Raw genomic sequence first — 22,301 nt, forward strand, 5'->3', positions numbered from 1 at the left:
GCCACCAGACACCTTTCTGTTTTTAAGGACAGAGACTAACATGGCTGCCTCCGAAGCCTGTTATTGGGATGTGTGCACAGAATCAGGACACTCCCACAAGTGTAATGATAGGCAGTGACTTTAGATGTATACACAAGGTCTGCAAAAGAAATCCCAGTTAGTTGCCTCTACCCATGAGCTAATCCTTGCAGGACAGCAACATACATTTAGATACTGAAAGAGGGCTTAACAAGCAACATCTTGCTCTTTGTATGAAGCAAGAGATTTGCTTCTTTGTTGTTGGAAGGTGGGAGAAAGTACAGCACCCTGTGGTTAGCTACTTACTGATATGCTCGCCGCACGTTTCCACCCCACACTGCAGACTGCATCATGTGTCATTGCTCCTGTGAAAAGCGACTCCTTGAACTTACATTTGTATGTGTAACCTCAACTAACAGGGCCGACTGAAGGCCCATCTTGGGGGAGGAAACGTATCCAGTGGCTCAGCTATCAGGGAATGCAAATGGAGGTCCCGCCATAGCATGAGCAAAGCAGAGCAGGTGCCATGACAATGGAGAATCCTGCAGAATGACAAATGGGACCTGGGAAAAACTCCTCCCTCCGCTTTCTTTAGAACACAAAGCCATTGGTACCAACATTACCTTTTATTGGGAGTTTCAATACAACTAAAAGCTTTGCAATGTTTTATTAAAATGTCATCATGATGTTCCCTAGAGCAGCTATGATACATGACAAGGAGTCTTTCCGGTCATCAAACTCTGGTTAAAACCTGAGGTGCCCTCCCAGTTAGCTGCCCAGCTGGAGCCTTCTTCCATGAACAGTCGAGACCAGCACTACAGCGCTTTCACCTGAGTTCCAGCAAGCTGTGAGTGAAGGAGCATCCTCATCAGCATCAGCTGGCCCAGTTCCCTTAGGATGGTTTTGGCCACCAGCGAGAGAGTGAGGAAGTGAAATTACTTGATGCGATAGAGGACTTTGCGCTGCATACGGTGTTGGATCTCACCGCGCCGCATCATGAGCTGCAACACCTTGTAAATAGCATGCTCGGGATATTTCTGGGAAAAAAAAAAAAAGAAGAGTGGGAGAATGGCAATCCCTTAGGAGCTTTTCACAGAACAGCCATGAGCTGTGGGTGCTAGGGATGTGCTTGCCCCCCTGCCCTTGCTGCTTCCATATCAGCTGCCTCTTTATTGGGGGAAAAACGGGAACCAGTGCTGGGGGGAGCCGGTTTCAAAGCTGATTTCCTCCAGGACCGTATCCACAGTGCCCCTTCTCCCCCGCTGCTGGCTCTATCCCAGCTCCCTGTTGGGACCTGCTGCAGACCCAGCATGAACTGGGATCAAGCAAGCTGCTCAGTCCTGGCTTGCACCAGGTCCCAACCCGCTGCCTTTAAAATGTAGTAAGAGCCCCACAGCTCTTACTACATTTAAGAGGCAGAAGCACAGCTGTCTGGGACCCAGTGCGAACTGGAACTGCTCAGTCCCAGCTTGTGCAAGGTCCCAGACCTACCCTCTCTGTGGCTCTGCAGTTTAAATATAGTAAGAGCTGCACACCTGGCTCCTACTACATTTAAACTGCAGAGCCACAGCAGGGCTCTTTGTCAACTAATTGCGTACTCGATACAAACTGTATTGAGTACATGATTCGTTAGTTACCCACTTCTTAACATCCTTAGTGGGTGCTGTGGCCCGCTTAGAAAAAATGTACCCTAGGCCTGTGAGAAACCACACTGACGTCATTTAAGACTGCCAGACGTTTACCTTACATAGGGAAGGGCCATGTTGTAATATAGGATGAACTCTCCTCTATGTCTTCGACTGAAATTCTGACTGTTCCAATGTCAGTGGAAACATAGGGAGGAGCTGCAGTGAGGTGTTATGGGATCCCAGGGCTGACACAGAATGGAGAACTCCCAATAGCATTCCCTAGACACTCACCCACTGCCCTGGTTTCACACCTCTCCCTGGCACTCAGCTGACTGGGAAGATACACAGGCAGCAGGAGGAGGAGCCTGGCCAGTGCTCGCAGCCATAGCGATCTTGCAGGTTCTCTGTTCACAGTCCTTCAGATTATTCCCCAGGAACAATCCACCGCCACTAGGCTCACCTGTTTCATGAAGTCCTGGATGATGCTGTGTTCTGACACTTGGGAGCCGATGGCAAAGCGGCGCTTGAGCTGTTTTTCAATGCGGGACAGCATCTCCTGATCCTCCTGTGTCGTGAAGCCCTCCACTCCTAGACAGGAGATACTGGATGAGAGATCCTTGCTCCCCAGAAGACCTCACACGCCCTGCATGAGATCCAATCTGCCCCCTCTCCACAAGAGGCAATCAGGACAACCCTGGACTTCCCAACAGGTGACCAACTATCAAACACCCAGGCTGAATCCTCCTCATCTCATCTTCCGACAGTCACATGCTTCTGCAAATCCCCTGGCTAAGATTATATCTAAAAGGAACAGTGTAGTCAGGGGCCTACTTCCCTGACTACGTCCCTTCCCAGCCTTCACACTCCCACCATTCCTGGGCCTGCTGTTCTGAGCTAAAAAACACTCACTCAAGCATCTCCTCTGGGGTTTGGGAGTCCATGCTCCCCACCCACTACAGATAGCACCAAACTAATCCTCTGCCGAAGAGCAGTGACATAACGACACCTACCCCAGAATGAATGAGGGGCACCTGCAGCCCTGCCCCAGGGAAGTCAGCACCACAGCTGCCCAGCAGTTATGTTGCTGTGAGGTTGGATTTGTTCTCTATGCTCTGGTCAGAGGGGAGTGGGTTCTCAAAGGAGATCACTGATATCTCAGGAGGCTTCTGGAGCAAGGGGGTTACACAACTCCCTTAGGGCCTCACCTGACAGGCTGCCTGACATGGCCGCATCGAGCGTGGACACCTGGAAGAGCCGCAAGGCCTCCTCGACATCTGCCTCGGTGGCAAAAGGCTGAAGCTTCATCTTGCTGAGAGACTCTGCAATCCGCACAACGGCCTCCAGCTGCCTGGGAACCACAGGGAAACCTTTCTAATAAAGTCACCATGGAACTCCACTTCCCCGGGCCCATTACTCATGGATGAGGATACCCACAAATTTGCAGGGCTCTAAAGATTGGCTGTTTTTCTAAAAGCCCAGCTCCAGGAATTGTTTTGGGGGATGTTCTATATGGAGATCAGACTAAATCACCACAAGGGACCATTCTGGCCTTGGGATCTACGCATCCCAGGTCTCTCCCCACCCAAGGGAAACACCTATCCCAAGGGAGAGCCCTCCCACCTCCAAGCACTGGACATCAGTTAACAGTTATCACTAAGCAGATACACTTCTAGCTCTAGTCATTAAAATTGGAGGAGAAGGGAAATGGGGGACAGGGGGATTCTGACTAGAAGGAACATCTTCCCTCCCATCCATCATGAGTGAGAGCCAGGAGCAGCCTGGAGACACCCTTACGTCTGCAGCCATTACTCTGCTCTAGCCATCTTCCCTTAGGTAGCGAAGCTCTCTCAGGTCTGCATGATGCTACCCCACCTATTAGTGAGGGTCTGCATTGGAGTCTCACAATCCCTACACCAGCAGAAGGCAGTAGTGTTAAGGACATCTGGGTGGGCACAGGAGGAGAAAGGAGCAGCCATCTTTAGGACTACAGGACTTTCAGAAGAGCCTGAGAACATGTACTTAGTTCTGGTGGCTTTAACAGGGTCCAACTCCATGTAGGTCTGGAGTTAACCCAAGCCTATTCCATTCTCCGGGAGCGTGCGCAGCCGTGGATAGTGGCCAGATGCTCTTTATAGTGTCACCCCATGCCCTGAGGTTCACATTCTCTGCCTTCCTCCCTGCACCTGGGCAGAGGTGTGCTTCTCACCGGACGGTGATGGGGATACTGGACCGGCGGTCACTCTCCCGCTCATGCTGGCGGGTTCCACTGCGCATCAGGACATAGCGGTTCTTCAGCTTCTCTGCAGCCTCTGCCGAGAGGCGTGGACCGCACTTCCTGAGAGAAGGAAGCAGGAAGCACCATGAGCCAGAAGACACATGGGAAAGAGACATAATTGCAAGCCCCTAGCTATGCAGTGCAATGGTGGAGGGTCTTCCCCTTCCACCACCCTGGTAAGTCTAAGTCTGAAGAGAACTTACCCTGCTAGCATCTCGAGCAGAACCCTGGAGGAGACCAGGTCCTCCTTCAAACTAGGGAGGGAAATAACCCAAGACATTGGGGGCTGACTGTAAAGGAGGGGTGCTGAGGGCTCCCACTAAGGAATTAGAAGTCTGGTACCGGGCCCACCTAAATGAAATCACTTCAGGGAGGTGACCAGTCCAGCAGCAGGTCCCAAATTGCTGAGTGTAACCTTAAGTCCCAGCAGGAGTTTGAGCACAGCAGAAAGCACGTTAGCACAGCACACCACGAGACATGCCCAGCAAGCTTTGCAGCCTGCCCACAGTTCTGATGCCTGGCCCAATCATCACAGCACCGGAGAGTTGCTGCAGACTTACGTTCGACAGTAGGAGATCAGCTTCTTCAGCTTGTTCAGCTCAATCTCGCCCTCCACGGCCTGGGTCTGCGTCAGGGCGCTCACGTGTAGCGACATCACGTGTTTGGCCAGCGTCTAGAAGCAGCGGGGAGGTGGATAACAGAATTCCTACCACCCTTTGAATGCTACAGACATTCTGGTCTGTTACAAGTGCCAGGCAAAACAGAAAAAGCCCTTCTCAACCTGGGCCAGTCAGGAGAAGAGATGGGTCTTGTTCTTTGTTCTAAAGCTACGACCTGGATAGGCACCTAGTGCACAGAGTCCAGGACCGCAGAAGACACCTTTAACTCTTTCTTCCAGTCCCTGCCAAATTTATTTTCCCTTCCCCAAACCCAAAGTGACTGTGCTGTATTCAGACTGGCTAAAAAAAGGGCAGCTGGTATAGGTTGAAACTCTGGTCCAGCAACAGCAGTGGTCCAGCACGGATGTTGCAGGACCAGAGAGTCCCAGTGGAGGGCCAGCTGTAGGGAGTCCTGCAGGGCTGGCATGGCAGTGGGCTACCCACAGCGATCTGACAGCAGGGATGTCCAGCATGTGCTAACGACGGCTGACAAGAGGGATCAGCAGGGCAGCAGGAGGTGGGAAGCTGCCAGGAGACCAAGGGCTGGAAGTGGCGGGGTGGGGAGGGGCAGAAATTACCTCCCCTGGCCTTGCAAAATCTCTCATAAGGACCGGTCAGGCCAGACCAGGGATGTCCAACCTGTAGAAGGTCCACTGCAAGATACTTTAAATCAAATCACCCACTTGGCATTGGACAGACGGAGGCGGTGAGCTGAGTAAACACTTTCCTCCATTGCCCCCTTCCACAAATCCTCTGTCCCAACATGTCCCCCTGCCAATACCCCTGCTGCACGTGTCCTACCCACCCCAGTCAAGTCACAGCACCCAGCCCACCGCCTGCCCTCACCATGTCTCGCTCCTCATTGTGCTCATCCTTGACGATGAAGATCATGTCGAATCGGGACAAGATTGTGGGCATGAAGTCTATGTTCTCCTCGCCTTTGGTTTCATCCCAGCGCCCGAAGACAGAGTTGGCAGCAGCCAGGACTGAGCAGCGGGAATTCAGAGTGGTTGTGATACCAGCCTGCATGGGAAATAGTAGCGGGGGTGGAGGTCAAAGCCCACATCAACAAAATAACCATGTTGCTGGCTCCCAATAGAGCCTCTAGAGCAGTGTATGATGTCAGGATCGCACACGAGCATCGTGGGATGGCAGAGGGCCAGGGTGGGAAAAGTTATTTAACTATTTCTTCTACCTCTGGTTGTCAGAGTCATGAAGAAACCCCCTCCCTCCCCACACACACACACTTTAAATAAGGCTCCACACGCGGCATCCTGCTGGCTAAGGAAGGGCCAGCTCCCAGCCTTCCAACCCCATATGGTTACCTTCTCCTACTGGTGAGACTGCGCAGCCATGTGAACCTCATTTGAGGAAGACCTCACTAAAGCCACCCTTTGGTGGAAGCCATATTTAATACAGAACAGCATGGGCGGAGTTGCACAGACAGATCAGTATTGGGAAGTAGTTTGATTTGGCAAGAGCAAAACCCATAAGTTTAGGCAGCAGAAGAAAGAGAGAGGAGTCAAAAGTTACCCCTGAGACTGAACCGAAGGAGCAAGGGCCATGGCAGAGTTACCAGTAATAATGGCAGCTGGGAAGGAAGACAGGAAGTTTGGTTCTCCTCATGCTGAGCTGGAGGAGGATTTCCCTATAGGTGCTCTTGGACCCAGAGCAGGACCTGTTGCTCCTAGACCAAAGCATTCAGTAATTCCAAACCCCACAGACTGGACAATTTGTCAAACCAATGATTAGCAGGAAATCCAGGGCAACCCTCGAGGCTCAGCCACCTTCTGGCAAAAGCCTCTGAATCCATGAAAGCCAGTCCCTCTGTGCCACAAGAAGCCCTGAGCTGGATTCAGGGACCTACCCCTACAGCTCCTCCCTCCCTTTTCTCTCCCCCAGTCTCAGCAGCTGTGCTGCATTTTCACAAACGGTTCAACACAAGTCAGAGGCCAATGCTGTTTGCTGGTGGCTCACCTTGGCGATGGAGATAGTCTGCTGTTCCATAGCCTCATGGATGGCCACTCGGTCATCTTCCCGCATCTTGTCAATGGGTGGAGAGGAAAAAATAAAACAGTTCACACCCACTGGATTTCAGTTGAACATCTCTCTTGGAGGCGGGGCTCACAGGACAGCCGCACGCAGCCAGTACTGTTCCCGCCTCCAGGACAGTCACGTTTCACTTGGTTTTGATGCACACAGACAAAGTTCCCTTGCAATTGCCTCTTGATACGAGCTCCTTTTCCTGCCCTCACCCATAGGGCACAGGACTCCATGCACCACAAACAACCCTCTCCCTTCAACACTGTAGCACAAACCACCATACTTATAGGTAACTCCCTTCCCTTCCAGGATACATTTCCCACCATGGCAAAGGAACACTGTTGCTCCCCCATGTACCCCAGGCCCCCCCTTTACATCCTCCTCTGAGCACTGCACAGCATGCTATGTTTGTACCTTGTCAAATTCATCAATGCAGACCACTCCTCCATCTGCCAGAACCATGGCTCCTCCCTCCATGTAGAAGCTCCGCGAAGAGGGGTCTCGAATCACGGAGGCTGTCAAGCCAGCTGCACTGCTGCCTTTCCCCGAGGTGTACACCTGAGGGAAGGACAGAAAGAGGACAGTAGATCAGGCATCATGGCAACCTCAACCCTGCATTACTCAGCCAGGGAGGGAAGGAAATGCAGCACCGAGCTGTGACCTCAAAACAGTAACAGCTACAGGCTAGCTCAGCAGCTGCTCGGTGAGATTCTGAGCCCAGGGGAGCACCTCCTCATTACAAACACTGAGGCCAGTGCTTGGCAGCCTTCAGGGTATAGAGTAAGGGGCTTTTATTTAGTCAGGGTTTGGGCTAAGTAGTAAGAAAGCATTAGAGGGCTCAGAGGCTAATGATGCAGTTATGAAATACAGAGAGTAATTTATCTGGTCACTTCAGCAGGCTGTGGAGTTATGTTTGTTTCAGTCAAGAGAAAGACGGAGAGCTAGATGTAGCACCTATGGCAACAGCAGAAAAAACATGGATGGAAATAAAAGTTCCATACTCAGTTTGGAATTCAGCATCTAAGAGATGCAGTCAACCAAAATTATTTCACCTGATTTTCCAACTTCCCTGTTAGTTCAGTTGGTTACATGCAGCTCAACCAGCCTGGACAATAGGCTGGGGAAAATATGCCCAGTTAAATATCCAATAAACCATAGCTGTGTTCTGAGAGTCACCCTGTAAGAAAGGCCCCCTAGTTCTGACTAGGGATGTAATAGTGTAGTCAATTGACTGATAGCATTAACCTATACGCTTTTGCTTATCAACTACACCCATCTCCCCCCCCCCCACCAGTAAATTTTTTAGCGGGTTGACCAGCAGCCCAGCTTAGTCCTGGCTCGTGCCTGGTCTGGGACCTACCCCTGCTGTGGCTCTGCATTTAAAGTGCATTAGAAGCCAGGTGGGCAGGCGGGCCAGCTGAGTCCCGGGCTCATGCCAGGTCTGGAAGCACAGACCCCCCGGGGCAGGGGCTGCTGCCACCCTGCAATGCTGCTTCTGTATCAGGTTTTTAAACTGGCTCCCCTTGCAGACCAGCTCCCACCTGCCACCCTGGGCTGCTGCCTCTGTTATGGTATGGAGTGGCAGGGGGCCCCTTGGGAGCAGGGCCAAAGCGCACTGCCTGCCAGCCCCGCCCCTGGGGACTACAGAATAGTCAAGTAACCAATAAGAATTCATGAGGTTACTCGACTATTCAATTAATCAATATTTAACATCCCTAGTTCTGACCCATATCTGCCCATTCCTCTGCTGTCTAACTGTGATCAGCTGGCCCAAGGGCTCATCACTACTGTTCTCCAAGCACACACTGGCTTCCATTCTGCCCCATGAACCATCAATGGAGTCATCTACTGGCTCTGATTCTCAATAACGCATGGAACTTGTCTTGATACAAAGTCTCTGCTGGTGATAAAGAAGTAACCTAAGGCACTTACCCCAATGGGTGAACACTGCTCTACAAACTTCAGGAGCTGGGACTTGGCTGTGCCAGGGTCTCCCAGCATAAGCAGGTTAATGTCTCCTCTGCGGGTTAACCCATCTGGAAGCCTGCAGAGAGAGGCAGGAGGGAGGAAGGGAGGGGAGGTGTGTTCTGGTTAGACAAAGCACAAGAAAATACATCACTGAACTGAACCTTTCTGCTCTTAGCAAACAGAAAAGGATCCCAGGGGGAGGGAGGGTTATGCCTTGTATAGCATCTTTCCCCCTCCCTCCCTACCCATTGTTCCCAGTCTGACACATTTTCCTGACCTCTTGCGGGAGCCACCGAACAGCAGGCAGGCGATGGCCTTCTTGATATCAGTGCTGCCATAGATAGAGGGTGCAATGCTCTTGGCAATAGTTTCATAGATGTTGGGCATGGAAGTGAGATGGCGAAATTCCTCCTCTTCCTGTGGAGTCACAGAGCCGGCAAAACTGCGGCCTAGAAAGGGTGGAGACAGTTTACTGATGACTGAACTGTCATCAGAAGAGATGAACCTCGATCAAGCCTGGCTGGCCACCGGTTTTCCTCAGAATCTAACTGCGGGGATGGTCACTACTGTAGTAAAGCAGTTACACAGTCACAATGAAAGGATAGTGGAGTTAATTATACACAGCAGGGACTGGAGTTTGCTACGAAAGCCTGACAGTGCAGTTTTAAAGAGAAGACTGTAAGGGTACATCTATGCTGCAGAGAAAGATCGAAGCTGCTGCTGTTGATCTTCCAGGGTTCGAATTAGCAGTTGAGTTAAGACAGCTAATTCAAACTCAGAGGGGTGCTCTTGTGGATGCCAGTAACCCTCATTTCACAAGGAATAAGGGAATTAGAAGGCAGAGTGTTCTTCTTTCCACTCCCTGCAGTGTAGACAGCGCCAAAAGCTGAGCTAAGCTACTTAGACTTCAGCTACGCAATTAACATAGCTGAAGTTACATATCTTAATTCAACGTTGTCCAGTAGTGTAGACGTGCCCCAAGGCATTTATTTTGTTCTGCAATAAAGAGTCAAGACTTAAAAGTTGGCTCAGCTAACAGCAACCAACCTTGGAAAGTGACATGCCTGCTGTGGGGAGAAGGATCAGAGGCCTGATTGATGCTAGGGAGAGGAAAACAGGAACCTTGAGGAAGTTATGCCTGAGGCTTTGGGGGTGCTTGAATTGGGAGCAGAACAAAAACCATGTGTGCTTTTGAAATAGGAGCTGGATTTTTCTAAAGCTGATGAGGTCTCCTGTTGAATTTTTACTGAGCACAAGCAGCACAGATCTCTATACGAAAGCAGAAGTGCATATGCACAGAAAACCTGGGACTCATGCCTATGGCAACCCTAGCTGGAGGTCACAGGTAAAGGCTGCTCAGAATGGAGGATTTTCTAACACAATGTCATAACCAAGCCAGAAAGGAAACCAATGTAAAATTTTACCTGAGCCATCCGTGTCCACTTGTATCCCCACCACACGGATATAAGAACTTCGGATCCCGACTCCTACGTTATCCCGGCCTTTGCTTTTGGTCTGGGCAGATTTCTTGATGGAATAGATGCCCATGATGGTAACTCTGTTTCCAGGGACGACTTTGTCACATAGATATCTGAAAAGAGGAAGGGGAATGTTATTTCTGTATAAGAAAGGAATATGATGGAAGACTATCAGAGATGGAAACCCTGCTTCTTCTCTTCCTTTACTTCCCATCTGAACTTAGACAACGTGTATAGATTCCTGGCCCCTGGAGAACCGAAGAAGCTGGCACTCAAGCTAAAGAACCTCAAACCAAAATTCACTATTTTCACTTCAAGCTCAACAAGAAAAGAAAAACCTCTTCTGCTCCAGTTTGTCTCTCCTTTCAACTTTGCACACATGATCCAAGGATATCAAAGCACTTAGCAAACCATTAAGCCTCACAGAATTGTGAGGTAGGCATGTAAGTATGGACCAAGTAAGTTTCCAAAATCTTGTTTATAACCATTCCTCACCAAACCCAATCCTCCCTGCCCTGCAAAAAGCTAGGAAGATGAGAGCCCCCCACATACATCCAAACCCAGCAAATGGCTGGGTCTGCCACTGATTCTCCTTGAAACAGCTCTCAGAACAGGCTACAAGGGATTATCTTACTGGCATTACCTGTCGCAGTACAGCTGCATGTGCCGGGGCATCTCCCCATGTGGTACGGCATCCGGAGACTCCTGGAGCTTCAGGGTCTGGAAGTCCACGCACTTGCACTTGTCCGGCATGATGAAGTACGGATCCAGGGGACACTTTGGGCGGCCGGCCTGTTCCCTGAGCAAAGGAGGAATGTTAAAAGAAACAGGTTATACAAAACTAGTCAGTGACATCTGAACTCAGGAGAGACCACCAGGAAGATCTATTTGCATCCAGTGATGCTACAGAGAATAATGCCCTGTAAACTGACAAGGCTGAGTTTTGCTTTTATTTAGCATTGCCTAACGATCCATAAGTGAAGCAGGCAGCAAGGCACGCTGGGATTCCCTGCTTCCTCCTCCCAGAAGTTTCCCTTGAAACTCCAAAAATGGGCAGATTTGGCAAGTGAAAAGCCACCTCATTCTTGACCAGAGGCCGGCAACCTTTTCAAACCCAAGAGCCAAACTACATAAAAAATCAGAACAAGTGGTTAACAAAGAGCCATATAAGAATGCCCATTTGCATGTCTAAAAATATACAACTTAAGGTTATTGATAACTGACATAATGATTAATAATAGCATAAATGAAACATTGTACTCAAGGACTTTTTATAATGGGACTTCTGCTGCTGCATCTTTTGCACATTTATTTGAAGTTCATAATGGTCAAATCCAGCTTCATGAACACATTCGGGCTATCTTCTGTAAATCTTATGGCAGAGGCTGGGGATTTGGGAGTTTGGGTTGAGATGTATGAGGGGCTTAGGGAAGGGGGCTTAGGTGTATGATGGGCTCAGCGCACAAGTTTGGAATGTGTGGGTGGTGCAGGAGAGTTATGGTAGGGGAATGGGGATGTGGGGGTACGGGGTTCAGGGCAGAGGGTTCAGGCATATGATGGGCTGAGGACTGGTGTTTGCAAGAGGGGTGCAGGAGTGTTATGACCTTGTGGCCAGACTGGGGCTGGGCCCCCTTTGCGGGCTTACTGAACAGGCTTCATTTTTAATTGAAGTAAAATATTATGTTCAACACAAAAGGTTTCACCGTTGTCTTTTTTTTATGGCAGGGATGGGAAACTTTTTTTGGGTCGGGGCCACTGTCTCTCAGAAAAATCAGCAGGGGCCACACAAGTGAGAAGCAAAAAAAATAACCCTTCCAAAAAACCCCAACCCTCACTGAATGTGACCCCCAACTGAAACACCTCATTTCCCTAGTACTCCAGCCCCATGGTGGGGTGGGGGTAGGATGTGCAGGGAGGACTGAGGTTCAAGGTCTCATGCCAGATTAACTCTTCTGGCGTTCTAGGGTTAGTGGATTTTGTGGCCCCCCCTAGGCTCTGGTGTGGGGCCAAAAATGAGGAGTCCAGTGTGTGGGACAGAGCTGTCACTGAGTGGGATATGGATGAGGGTGCAGAATCTGGGTGGGAGGTAGGGTGCAGGAGCAAGCTGGGTGTAAGTGTCTGGCCAGAGGGGAGGGGAGGCAGGAGCAGGGTGTGGGTGGGTGTCTAGCCACGGAGGAGGCAGGAGCAGCTTGGCTGGTACCTGCTGGTCTTCAGGGACGAGTATCTCTTGGGCAGGGTCTGCAGGCAGTGCTGGAAGAAGCGTACGTGCCACTCCTTCAAGAAATCCAGCCACTCCTCATCTCCAATATCTAGAACCTCTGCTGCCATTTTAACCTCCCCCCACTCCCAGCACCTGCAAGCTCAATGTGCATCACCCCCATATCGGCACAGCTGGGTGCACTCTGGTGCTCATCAGGCAGGGAAGGCCACACAGCTCCTGTGTCCTGCCTCCCCAGAGCACAGGGGAAGGTAGGGTGTATAAGGAAGCGTGCACATGCTTCCCTGCAAGCTGGATCTGGCATGCAAGAAGCTGGCACTGGCTCCGATCTTGCGTGGGGGGCGCAATGCTGGATCGTCATTGTGGACTCTCTGTTGTGAGAGGAGGACGGGGGCTGAGCTCAAGCTGCGAGCCATATTTGGCTCTTAAGTGAGCCACAGGTTGCCAACCCCTGTCCTAGACTGTGAGAAACTGGAGGAGGCTATTTGTAGAAGAGTAATGCTACAGGGCCCAATGGAAATTAAAGCAGCTGGGTGCTGTTTAGATGCACATTAAGAGTCATTCCCCATTCCAAAGAGTTAGACAAAGGGACACAAACTGGAAAGCTCAGAGTAAAGAAATAAAATAGGTTAAGGGAAAAGGGATTGACCGATGGGGAAAGATTTTAGACATTTAAATAGTTATGTACCAAACTAAGCCTAAGTGGGGACAAAAGTCTAAGAGGCTATAATACAAAGGAAGAGAAAACCTATTTACATATGAATACAGAGGTTTAGTTAGGGTTAGTGGAAAACTAAAAAAGGAAAAGTGTAGGCTGAATAGCAGGGAAAGCATCCTGATGCAGATTTATTAGCCAGTGTCCCTTGGGAGACTACAGACCGGAAGTCATTTTCAACCAAAGCTCAGATTTCCAAAGACACGTAAGAGACTGGCACATTTCTGCTCCTGTGCATTTCTAATGGAAACTGGGCATCCAAATCCCTCGGAATGGCAGCTTTAGGGAGCCCACCCTATGTGCTTAGAGCCATTTTCACGACCCCCTTATTTATGCTGAATGCACCAATACACTAGCCCTACTGACTTTACTGGGTCGACTGTGGAGGAAGGTATTACTCAGAGCCTGCCTACATGTATAGTGCTGCATTGCATCTGATAAAGACGCTCTATGCCTGACAGGAGAGAGCTCTCCCATAGGCAAAGTAAAACCACCTCTGCGAGCGGCAGAAGCCATGATGGCAGGAGCAGCTCTCCTGTGACATAACACTCGTCACACTCGCATTTATATCAGTGTAACTTGTTTCACTCAGTGGGGTGGTTTATTCACCCTCTGGACTGACAGAACTTCTGTCAAACAAACAGCAGTGAAGACACAGCCTCAGTGTGAGAAAGTGTATCGTGACATGGCTCACTGGGAGGAGCAATGCACTCATTGGGGGACAGAGAAGGGTAATAAATTAAATGGATCAGATGACCAGGACTGTATTTGATTTTTACACGCACAGAGAGTAAGTGTTGTCTGGGGACTGAACAATTGAAAGTATTAGTAAAAAGCAGTCTTCTTCAACTGGATGCCCCCAGAAGGAAGGATCATCTATTTTTAAGGCTCGGGCCATGCAGAGCACCCCAGTGGCACTCAGTGACTCAGCAGTGCTTAAGGATTTCTGTGATGGTAGGGAGGGCATTTTGAGATGCATGAGTGTGACTGTGCCCTTTAAGTTCCAGGGTGCAGGGAGGAGACTGTGCTTCAGTTACACTATTCTGGTCATTAACATTTGGCCTTAACCACCCTTGCCCACCACCAATGTGGACCTGGGCAAGGCCTTCAATTCACAGATAAATTAAAAGTCATCACAGACTAATTCATGAGCACAGAGGACTCTCCATCCTGCAGAGGGCTGGATGATTGTCCTCTAGATCCCGGCACAGGACACCCAGTGAGACCTAACTTAGTCTCCCCACCCTAGCCACGACTCCTGAAAGGATTCCCATTGCTTACGTATTACACTTCCTGGGCAGTGCATAACCCTCCAGGCCAGGGCGCACGGCGATGTTGTTGATGGTGTTACGGCAGCTGCGGCACTGGATGGCAATCTTAGTGGCTTTGGCTCTCACAGCAGTTGCAGCAATTACGATCCCGGGGATCTTCACCAGATGGGACATCTGTTCAGACTGAGAGAGGAGAGGTTGGGAAAGGTAAGGAAACATCTTACACATGGAGAAGGGAAACCTCATCATGGCAGCGGGAAAGGAAAGCACAGCAGCCTTTATGCACAGAGTTGCCAGGATCATGGTTATGATGCTTTGTGGGCAGCTTTCCCTGTGTTGCCCACAGAGGGAACCAAGAAGAAGTGTTTGGAATTAACATGTACATCCCTCTAAACACACCTTCCTGCAGCATATTTTTGCTCAGTAGTTTGGATCCATACAATAGCCTGCCAGCTGAGTTTAGAACGTGCTATGAGTGTCACCTTAATAATGGTGCTCTGCTGTATCTTGGCTCAAAGGTCTGTTACCTCTCCAAGCCCTTCTGCCGAAACACATTAAGGCTCCAAGCCATGGCGTGCATCTCAGGGAAGCAGACTCATGCAGACAAGGCACTGAATAGCCTCACACCAAAGGGAAGGGACTGTGGCTTTTTTTTTAAACAAGATGCTTCATTATTCTATAGATACGTCTCTTGATGCATTTTGCACTGATCAGAGAAGTTTGTGATGAAGAATACAGTGTTCCTCAGTAAAACCCTCAGAGACACAAAAATAATTCTCACCATCTAATGGACAGATGAGAATACCCATCCACTGACATCCCCAAAATTGTCAACAGAGCCATTAAGATCTGATGTACACAGTTCTGGAATCAATTTAGCTATTTCAGATAGGCAGAATATTTTACTGAAGTCATTACAGAGATATGAATATACCTGCACAAAGGTGCTAAACTTATGGGAATAAACATTGTCATGCCTAGAGCAGGGGGCTGGACTTGATGACCTTCTGAGGTCTCTTCCAGCTCTAAGGTTCTATGATTCTAAGCTATAGCAGTCCAAGCACCTTTATTAACGTAGCTACACTAGGAGGCTTTAGCTATGTGACTCAAACCAATGTTCAAATGGCACAATGTTCAAGTGTGTAGCACAGCCCTAAAGTTAGCAAATCCCATCAAATGTAGTGAGTTGAATACGTGCTGTCTGGTGCAGTTTCATCACAGTAAGCAGAGCAGAGATGGATCAACCCCCAAACCATTTATCCAACTCACTCCTTGATCTGAGCCTTGAGTAAGTCATCGGGCAACCTAGGCTAGTACATGGGCTGAATGAGAGACTCTTCATATCAGTAGACTGCAAGATTTTTGTTACCAAGATGGTCTTCTAGGATAGGGTAGTTTTGCTAAGGTGCTTGCGTACCTAGAATTTGCAGAATGTGCCAACTGAACCACAGCAATGCTTTGAATGGATGCAGAGAGAGCACACAACTCTCGCAGTCAATGTTGTGTGATATCAGCACTCCCCTCACTTCACATGCCCTTGCTTTAAATGCATGTCATTTCAGTAATTCTGGTAGGAAAAAAACCCTAAGCAAAGAGAAACCAGCAAAACTGTAGGCAACAGTAAAAATGTTTTGTGGGCCACACAAAGAACCCTGATGGACCGTGTGTGGCCCTCAGGCTGCAGTTGGCCGCCACTGTTCTAACAGCTCTCACCACAATCAAATTCACCAGAGGACAACTACTGCCCCCACTGCTCCATAGCATGGGTGGATTCAGCTCACCTTCAGACTACGGATATTGGCCGGATTGGCATCTGATCTCAACATGACTTGGACATCTTGAAGTGTCTCCTCTCCTGCTGGGCGAGGACGGGTGACCTCATCTGCCACTTCCTTTGCCGCTTCCTCTAGCTGGGGAGAGAGAGGGAACATCACAGCTCAGGTTATCACTCTCACAAAGAATTATCGGGGCTACTGGTGTCAGCTGACTGCCCATGATTAGCTGGCAACTTGCCAGTTCTAAGGCTACTCTTACAGTAGTTCTCCATGTCCTTCTTCCCATGGTATTCCCCATTCTTACCAACTGCAGGTGCTCTGCAGGCTGCTTATACAGGTAATCTGCCAGGTCCTCATCAAAGCTGGCCAGGTCCTCCATCTCCACCTCAAGCCAGTACTGGCCAAGGTTGTAATGCCGTTTGAGCTCATCCCTGTGAGGCAACAAGGAGTTCAGACTTGAAGAGCAGAAAGCACAGTGCAATTCTTAACAAATGCAAGTAAATCAGCAGGACCAGGGCAGTGAATCAGCATAAAGGGGATCCTATAAATTGTTTGAAGTGACTTGATTAAGTTGGAAGCAGAGTAGATAAGTTTTGTAAGGAGGCTGCTGGACAGATTTTTCACAGGGCATCCAAATCCGCTTTCTAAAACTGCCCAGTTCTAGTCCGAATATGCTTAGTGTCATTGTGCTATCAGAGTTACAAAGACAGTTTACATACTTCTAAGCATAAGTAATCAGGTCTATCACACCCAAAGTTTGAATTTTAAAAATGCATGATATAATAACAGTTATTAACATTCACTTTAAAAATCAGAATTCAGGGAAATAAAAGATGAAAGGTTGGCTATTTCTCAGTCTCTGGGTGATCTGCGCTCATTTTTATTTCCATGCATTCTGCAGATAATTAAGTACTTATTCAATGCTTTATAAAAGAAAAGAATCACAAACCTTACAGTTCAAAAATATACACAGGAAGTAGAAAAATATTTAGTCCACAGAAGGATCTTCACAGATTTCAGAAGACATTGGATGAAAAACTGTTACATCCTTACATTAAAGAGAAACTCAAACCAAACCCTGGATCTAAACATTCTGAAACATCAAACTCGGAACTTGAAATTCAGGGCTAGAGCCATACTTTGCAGTGTGGGCCCATGGAAGACAGCTTAGTACTGTGAATGGGGCACAGGACAGGGAGTCAGACAACCAGTTTTCATTCCCTGATCTGTGATCCTGGGGAAATCACTGCGCCACTCAAGGACTCAGTTTCCCCAACAGACCAAACAGTGATGATGACACTGACCATCCTGTGAAAAGTTGTTTGGCATCTGTAGTTGAAAGTGCTCTGTGAGAGCCTGTGCACAGCTACAAGGAAAGCAAACAGCTGTTCCTTCAAAAGGAAAGGAGAAGGCAGATGGCTAAACACAGAGTTGGTGAGAAGGGCTCCTTCTCTGCCTCAGCAGCACCTGTATTTGAAGGTGAAGCCAGACCGGTCTGTGCCGACCCGGTACTGCCTCAGGAACTCCTTGAACCGCCTCTGCAGCTGGGATTTCCGGACCTGGCCCTCATCTGCCGCCGGGTCACCCCCAAAGCTGTCGCTGTAGTAAATGCCGGGATCGTCAAAGCCGGACATGGTGAAAATTGGCTCCGCCGCCCTGGGCAACCTGCAGAAAGAGGGAAACGATCAGTCCAGCTCCCCAGAGAGCGCTCCCCTCCCACGCGCCCTGCAACAGCCCCAGCCGCTCCTCTGCGCCCAGCCCGGGGGGACCCCCCATCCGACCCCCTTCAGCCCCAACGGCACCCGAGCCCCCCGACCCCCAGGGGGTCCCACCCAACAGCCCGGGTGGGGCGACCCCCCCATCCGGCCCCCCAGCCCCGACCTGACCCCCTGGCTACGACCCCCCCATCCGACCCGCCTTGGCCACAGGCCCCGGGGCGACCCGCCGCTCCCGCTCCCCTCGAATCGGCCCCGCGCCAGGCACTCGCGGACCAGCCGGTTTTCGCGGCAAAACTTGGCCGCGGGGGGGGGGAGAAGGGGGGAGAAAGAGACTACAAACGTACTGAAGTCATCGGAAGCGCGCCTCCCTATTGGCCAGCCTGAAACCTGACGCCGGGGATTGGCTCCGCGACCTTCCCTCCTGGCCTGTCGGAACGGGAAGCGAGCGGCGAGTCGCCATGGAGACGGAAGAGGATTGGAGGAGGCGCCGAAGCCCCGCCCCGCTCCCCGCCTCCCAGTGTGGCCAAGCGCTGTTTGGCGCGAAAACCCGACCCGAGGGACGTGACAAATGGGAGGGGGATAAAATGGCGGCCGCGCCCCCCCCTCCCCCGTCCCCGGTTCCCAGCGCTCTGGGGCGGCTCCGCCAGCGCCCGAGCGGCCTAGGCTGGCAGCGCTGCTGGGTCTAGAGCTGCCGCCGCCCCTGGCTGGACGCACCAACGAGCCGCCCCACGTGCCTGGTCCCCGTAGGCTGCCCCCTCGAGAACCCTCCTCCGGTGCATCCCGCCCCCCCCGCGCGCCTGTAACCCGGCCCGGGCCCGTGACGTGCTTCTGTCCTGCGGGCAGTTCCAAAAGGAAAAGCGAGTCCCGGCCCCAGAGCAGCGTCACCTCCCCCTGGCGCGCTCTGCTGGGCCCCGGGCAGCTGACTCCCTTGCGGAGCTGCAGGGAGCGGAGGTCCCGCTTGCACCCGGGCGGCTGGGACTCTGCTCCAGCAGCAGCCGTGCTGCGGGAGCGAGTAGCGCGCCCCGGCGGCAGAGGCTGCCAGCAGCTGGGCGTGGAGCCGCGTGGCAGGGCCCGCAGGGCAGTGGATCCCGAGCATGGAGCAGCAGCGTCCTCAGCGGGCAGGTTGGGGGAGGGCTGGAGCTCATGGGGCGGCAGAGCCCGCAGCTAGCCGGGCTGCCGGGAGCTCCGCGGGGTGGTAAGGCTGCTGCAGCTTGTAGGGTGGGAGACTGGGGAGAGAAGCCCAGTAGGGAGCCTTGCACCGTCCTCCCTGGTGTCCAGCAAAACTCCCTTGTCCCAGATGGGTGAGGTCTCGAGGGTGCCAGACCAGGGAGGTCCAACCTGTACTTCCAGGAAGACTGGTGTGGAAAAGCATGTGGTTATATTACAAGTTTACAAACACTCAGGTAAAGCAGCGGTGAAAGTAATTAAAAGTGTATTACAGGTACTGTCCTATTGCAACCTGGGTTCCTGCCTGCTCTTGAAATAGCTCCCTGCTGGCTTTTGCCAGCTCTTGCCAGAGCTGCACACCAGGGTGCGCCAGCTTACTTTCACCTCTGGTGTAGAGAATAGTACTAGGATTGCCAGACTAAGGAGTCTCCAGGAATTAAAGATTAATCTTTAATTAAGGATCATATGTGATGAAACGTCCAGGAATACATTCAGGGAAAATTGGCAACCCTCAATAGTACAGGAACTTCAGGGGGTGTCTGAGTTAGTCTGTTGAGTTAGTCTGTTACGGGAAAAAAAACCAGCAAGCAAATGGTCTGGTAGCACTTTATACACTAAGAAAACCTGACGCAAGCTCATGATACCATCTACATGTTTTGTTAGTCTATAAAGTGCTACCAGACCATTTGCTAAACAGTACAGTGTGCATGAATTCTTCTAACTTGAATAATAATACATTGAGGGGAGAAGACCAGCTTCAGTTAGCTTTCCTGTGGATTTTTTTTAATACGCATGAAGGCTGTGTCTAGACTGGCAAGTTTTTCTGCAAAATCATCTGCTTTTGCGGAAAAACTTGCTAGCTGTCTACACTGGCCGCTTGAATTTCCAGAAAAGCACTGACGATCTCATGTAAGATCGTCAGTGCTTTTCCGGAAATACTATGCTGCTCCCATTCGGGCAAAAGTCTTTTTCCGAAAGACTTTTGTGCAAATGGGCCAGTGTAGACAACACAGTACTGTTTTCTGCAAAAAAGCCCCGATCGCGAAAATGGTGATCGGGGCTTTTTTGCGGAAAACCGCGTCTAGATTGGTCACGGACGCTTTTCCGCAAAAAGTGCTTTTGCGGAAAAGCATCCTGCCAATCTAGACGTGCTTTTCCGAAAATGCTTTTAACGGAAAACTTTTCCGTTAAAAGTATTTTTGGAAAAACATGCCAGTGTAGACGTAGCCGAATTGTATTTGCTTTGTTGTTAGGCACTTGCTGTACTATTTAGTCATTGTCTGTATTGACTGTCCTAGTACTCTTTCCAGTGCAGTAGGTTTTGTTTGTAACTATAAGGTAAATATAAGGTAGATCCTCAGTCTTTGCTGTAATCTCTTCTGTTGATTTACAGTGAGGCTGTCAAACCGAGGCCTTTTATCAAATGTAGCTTTTACCAGATCTAACTATTGGAATAGGGCCTTTTACCAGAACTTAGTTCACTTTTTAAAAGAAAGAAGAGCTCTCATAATATCCTCCCACACATACACACTGCATAAATAATTAAGTATTTCTATGAACTTCTATGTATTTCAAATTAGAACATATTTTAAAAGTGCCCATCCAGAGCCCTACCTCTTTGCCAAAAAATAAAATAAGAAAACCCAGAAATAGTCATACAAAAAGACCACCTCCACTCCATGCCACTAAGACAAAAAAATAACCAGCTGCAATAAATCAAATCCAACCAATACCCAAACATCAGTCCTCATTATTGTGACTCTCTTCCCTCAGAACTCAGGCTATAGAGATTGACTTCATAATATGCCCTGAAGATCAACATCCAAGGTACATAAAGGCTGTGTCTAGACTGGCCAGTTTTCCGGAAAATCAGCCACTTTTCCGGAAAAACTTGCCAGCTGTCTACACTGGCCGCTTGAATTTCCGCAAAAGTACTGACAATCTCATGTAAGATTGTCAGCGTTCTTACGGAAATACTATGCTGCTCCCGTTCTGGCAAAAGTCCTTTTGCGCAAAACTTTTGCACAAAAGCACCAATGTAGACAGCTGAGATTTGTTTTCTGCAAAAAAGCCCCGATCGCGAAAAAGGCGATCGGGGCTTTTTTGCGGAAAAGCGCGTCTAAATTGGCATGAACGCTTTTCCGCTAAAGCGCATCGTTATAACGCGAACTCCGCGCCAATCGACGCTCTTTTCCGAAAATGCTTTTAACGGAAAACTTTTCCGTTAAAAGCATTTCCGGAAAATCATGCCAGTCTAGACGTAGCCAAAGAGTTTATTTTCTCTAATATCTCCCAGAACTTAGTCAACTTGATTATATTAGACAACTACAACCTGCAACTACAATAGCTGCTAGCCAGGCATCCAAATTCCATCCAGTGAAAGGGGAGGTGGATAGAGAACTCTTTGCATAATTGTTACTCTTTTTTTGGTCTGCTCTAGGGTTGGGCAATAATTTTTGACAGGAGGCCACTCCAAGATTTTGGAAAGCGGTTGAGGGCCGTACTCTTTGATGATATTAGTGGAGCAGATGTGGGGTCTGGGATGGAAGGTGGGTGCAGAGGGGAGCTTGGGGTAAGGAACTGGGGTGCAGGAGGGAAAATGGAGTCTAGGAAGGAGTTTGGGTGAAGGAGGCAGTTGTGATCTAGGGTAGGGAACTGAGATACAGGAGTTTGGGATATGACATGGGTAAAAGGGGTTGTGATCTAGAGCAGGTGATTGGGGTGCTAGATCTGGGAGTGGGTATGGCTGCAAGAGGAGGACAGAGGGTTTGGGTATGTGGTGTGTGTGGGGGGGGGAGGGGGGAGCGAGGTGCTGGGGTGCCAGAGGCAGGTTGTGGCCAAGAGACTTACCATCCAGCAGCCAACCCAGCCTGCCTAGCTAAGGCTTACAGAGCTAAAACGTTTCGCAGCCAGCCATCCTGCCTGGCCATGTGCTTCAGTGAATAACTGAGACGAGTGGAGGGGGCATGGTTCTTGGCTGCTTGTTATTCAAACAAGCAGCTGCCATTGGCCGGTTTCTCACCAGCTATTAGCCCAAACTAGCTATTGGGATTGTGCTGGGAGTGGGGTGGCTCCTGAAGCTTCCTCCTTCCCTTCAGGTTTTGAAACAGAAAGGAAGCCTGGCAGCCACATTTCTGCACAGTGCAGGGAAAGCAGGGGAGCTTGCCTGGGGCTCCCCACTGCCTCAGAGGGCCAGATCTGGTGGCTTGGTGGGCCAGATCCAGACTGAGCTGTATTTTGCCCAGGCTTGGTCTACTCTGTATAATTAAAAGTCAGTCTGTTGTTATCACCAGGACTAACTTCTTGGTTTTTAAATATACCTCTTTTTCCTGAAACCACAGTGAAATTCTCAACCAGGCAGTATGAAT

At 49.9% G+C, this 22,301-nt stretch overlaps 1 protein-coding gene across 4 annotated transcripts; it reads right to left on the reverse strand.

The window, feature by feature from the left end:
- Window positions 1–629: 629 nt before the first annotated feature.
- MCM5 (minichromosome maintenance complex component 5) lies at window positions 630–18,669 on the reverse strand. Of its 4 annotated transcripts, XM_075938037.2 has the most exons (18): window positions 18,652–18,669; window positions 18,111–18,192; window positions 17,516–17,713; window positions 16,353–16,479; window positions 16,055–16,183; window positions 14,284–14,456; window positions 10,713–10,868; window positions 10,016–10,182; window positions 8,869–9,040; window positions 8,556–8,667; window positions 7,038–7,181; window positions 6,558–6,623; window positions 5,427–5,603; window positions 4,482–4,594; window positions 3,853–3,981; window positions 2,852–2,994; window positions 2,107–2,234; window positions 630–1,055 (listed from the first exon to the last, which is right to left on the reverse strand). In XM_075938037.2, the coding sequence occupies exons 3-18, from the start codon at window positions 17,680–17,682 to the stop codon at window positions 954–956; spliced, it is 2,205 nt and encodes a 734-aa protein (XP_075794152.1). In that variant the 5' UTR covers window positions 17,683–17,713; window positions 18,111–18,192; window positions 18,652–18,669; the 3' UTR covers window positions 630–953. The 4 variants fall into 4 exon arrangements, with proteins under 4 accessions (XP_075794152.1, XP_089637638.1, XP_075794147.1 ...); XM_089781512.1 differs by lacking the exon at window positions 18,652–18,669 and having other exon boundaries at window positions 18,111–18,348; XM_075938032.2 differs by lacking the exons at window positions 18,111–18,192; window positions 18,652–18,669 and adding an exon at window positions 17,966–18,072.
- Window positions 18,670–22,301: the final 3,632 nt, after the last annotated feature.

This window comes from Pelodiscus sinensis, chromosome 1 (assembly GCF_052426305.1).
Source record: "Pelodiscus sinensis isolate ZL-2025 chromosome 1, ASM5242630v1, whole genome shotgun sequence".
NCBI classification, from domain to species: Eukaryota; Metazoa; Chordata; order Testudines; family Trionychidae; genus Pelodiscus; species Pelodiscus sinensis.

Excerpts from the sequence above, each read along its gene's own strand:
- MCM5 (XM_075938037.2), bottom strand. The coding sequence starts at position 17,682 with ATGTCCGGCTTTGACGATCCCGGCATTTACTACAGCGACAGCTTTGGG. Across the intron at positions 16,480-17,515 it reads GGCTTCACCTTCAAATACAG|GGATGAGCTCAAACGGCATT; the intron begins GTGCTGCTGAGG and ends GTTGCCTCACAG. Across the intron at positions 4,595-5,426 it reads ACAATGAGGAGCGAGACATG|ACGCTGGCCAAACACGTGAT; the intron begins GTGAGGGCAGGC and ends CGCTGCTTCTAG.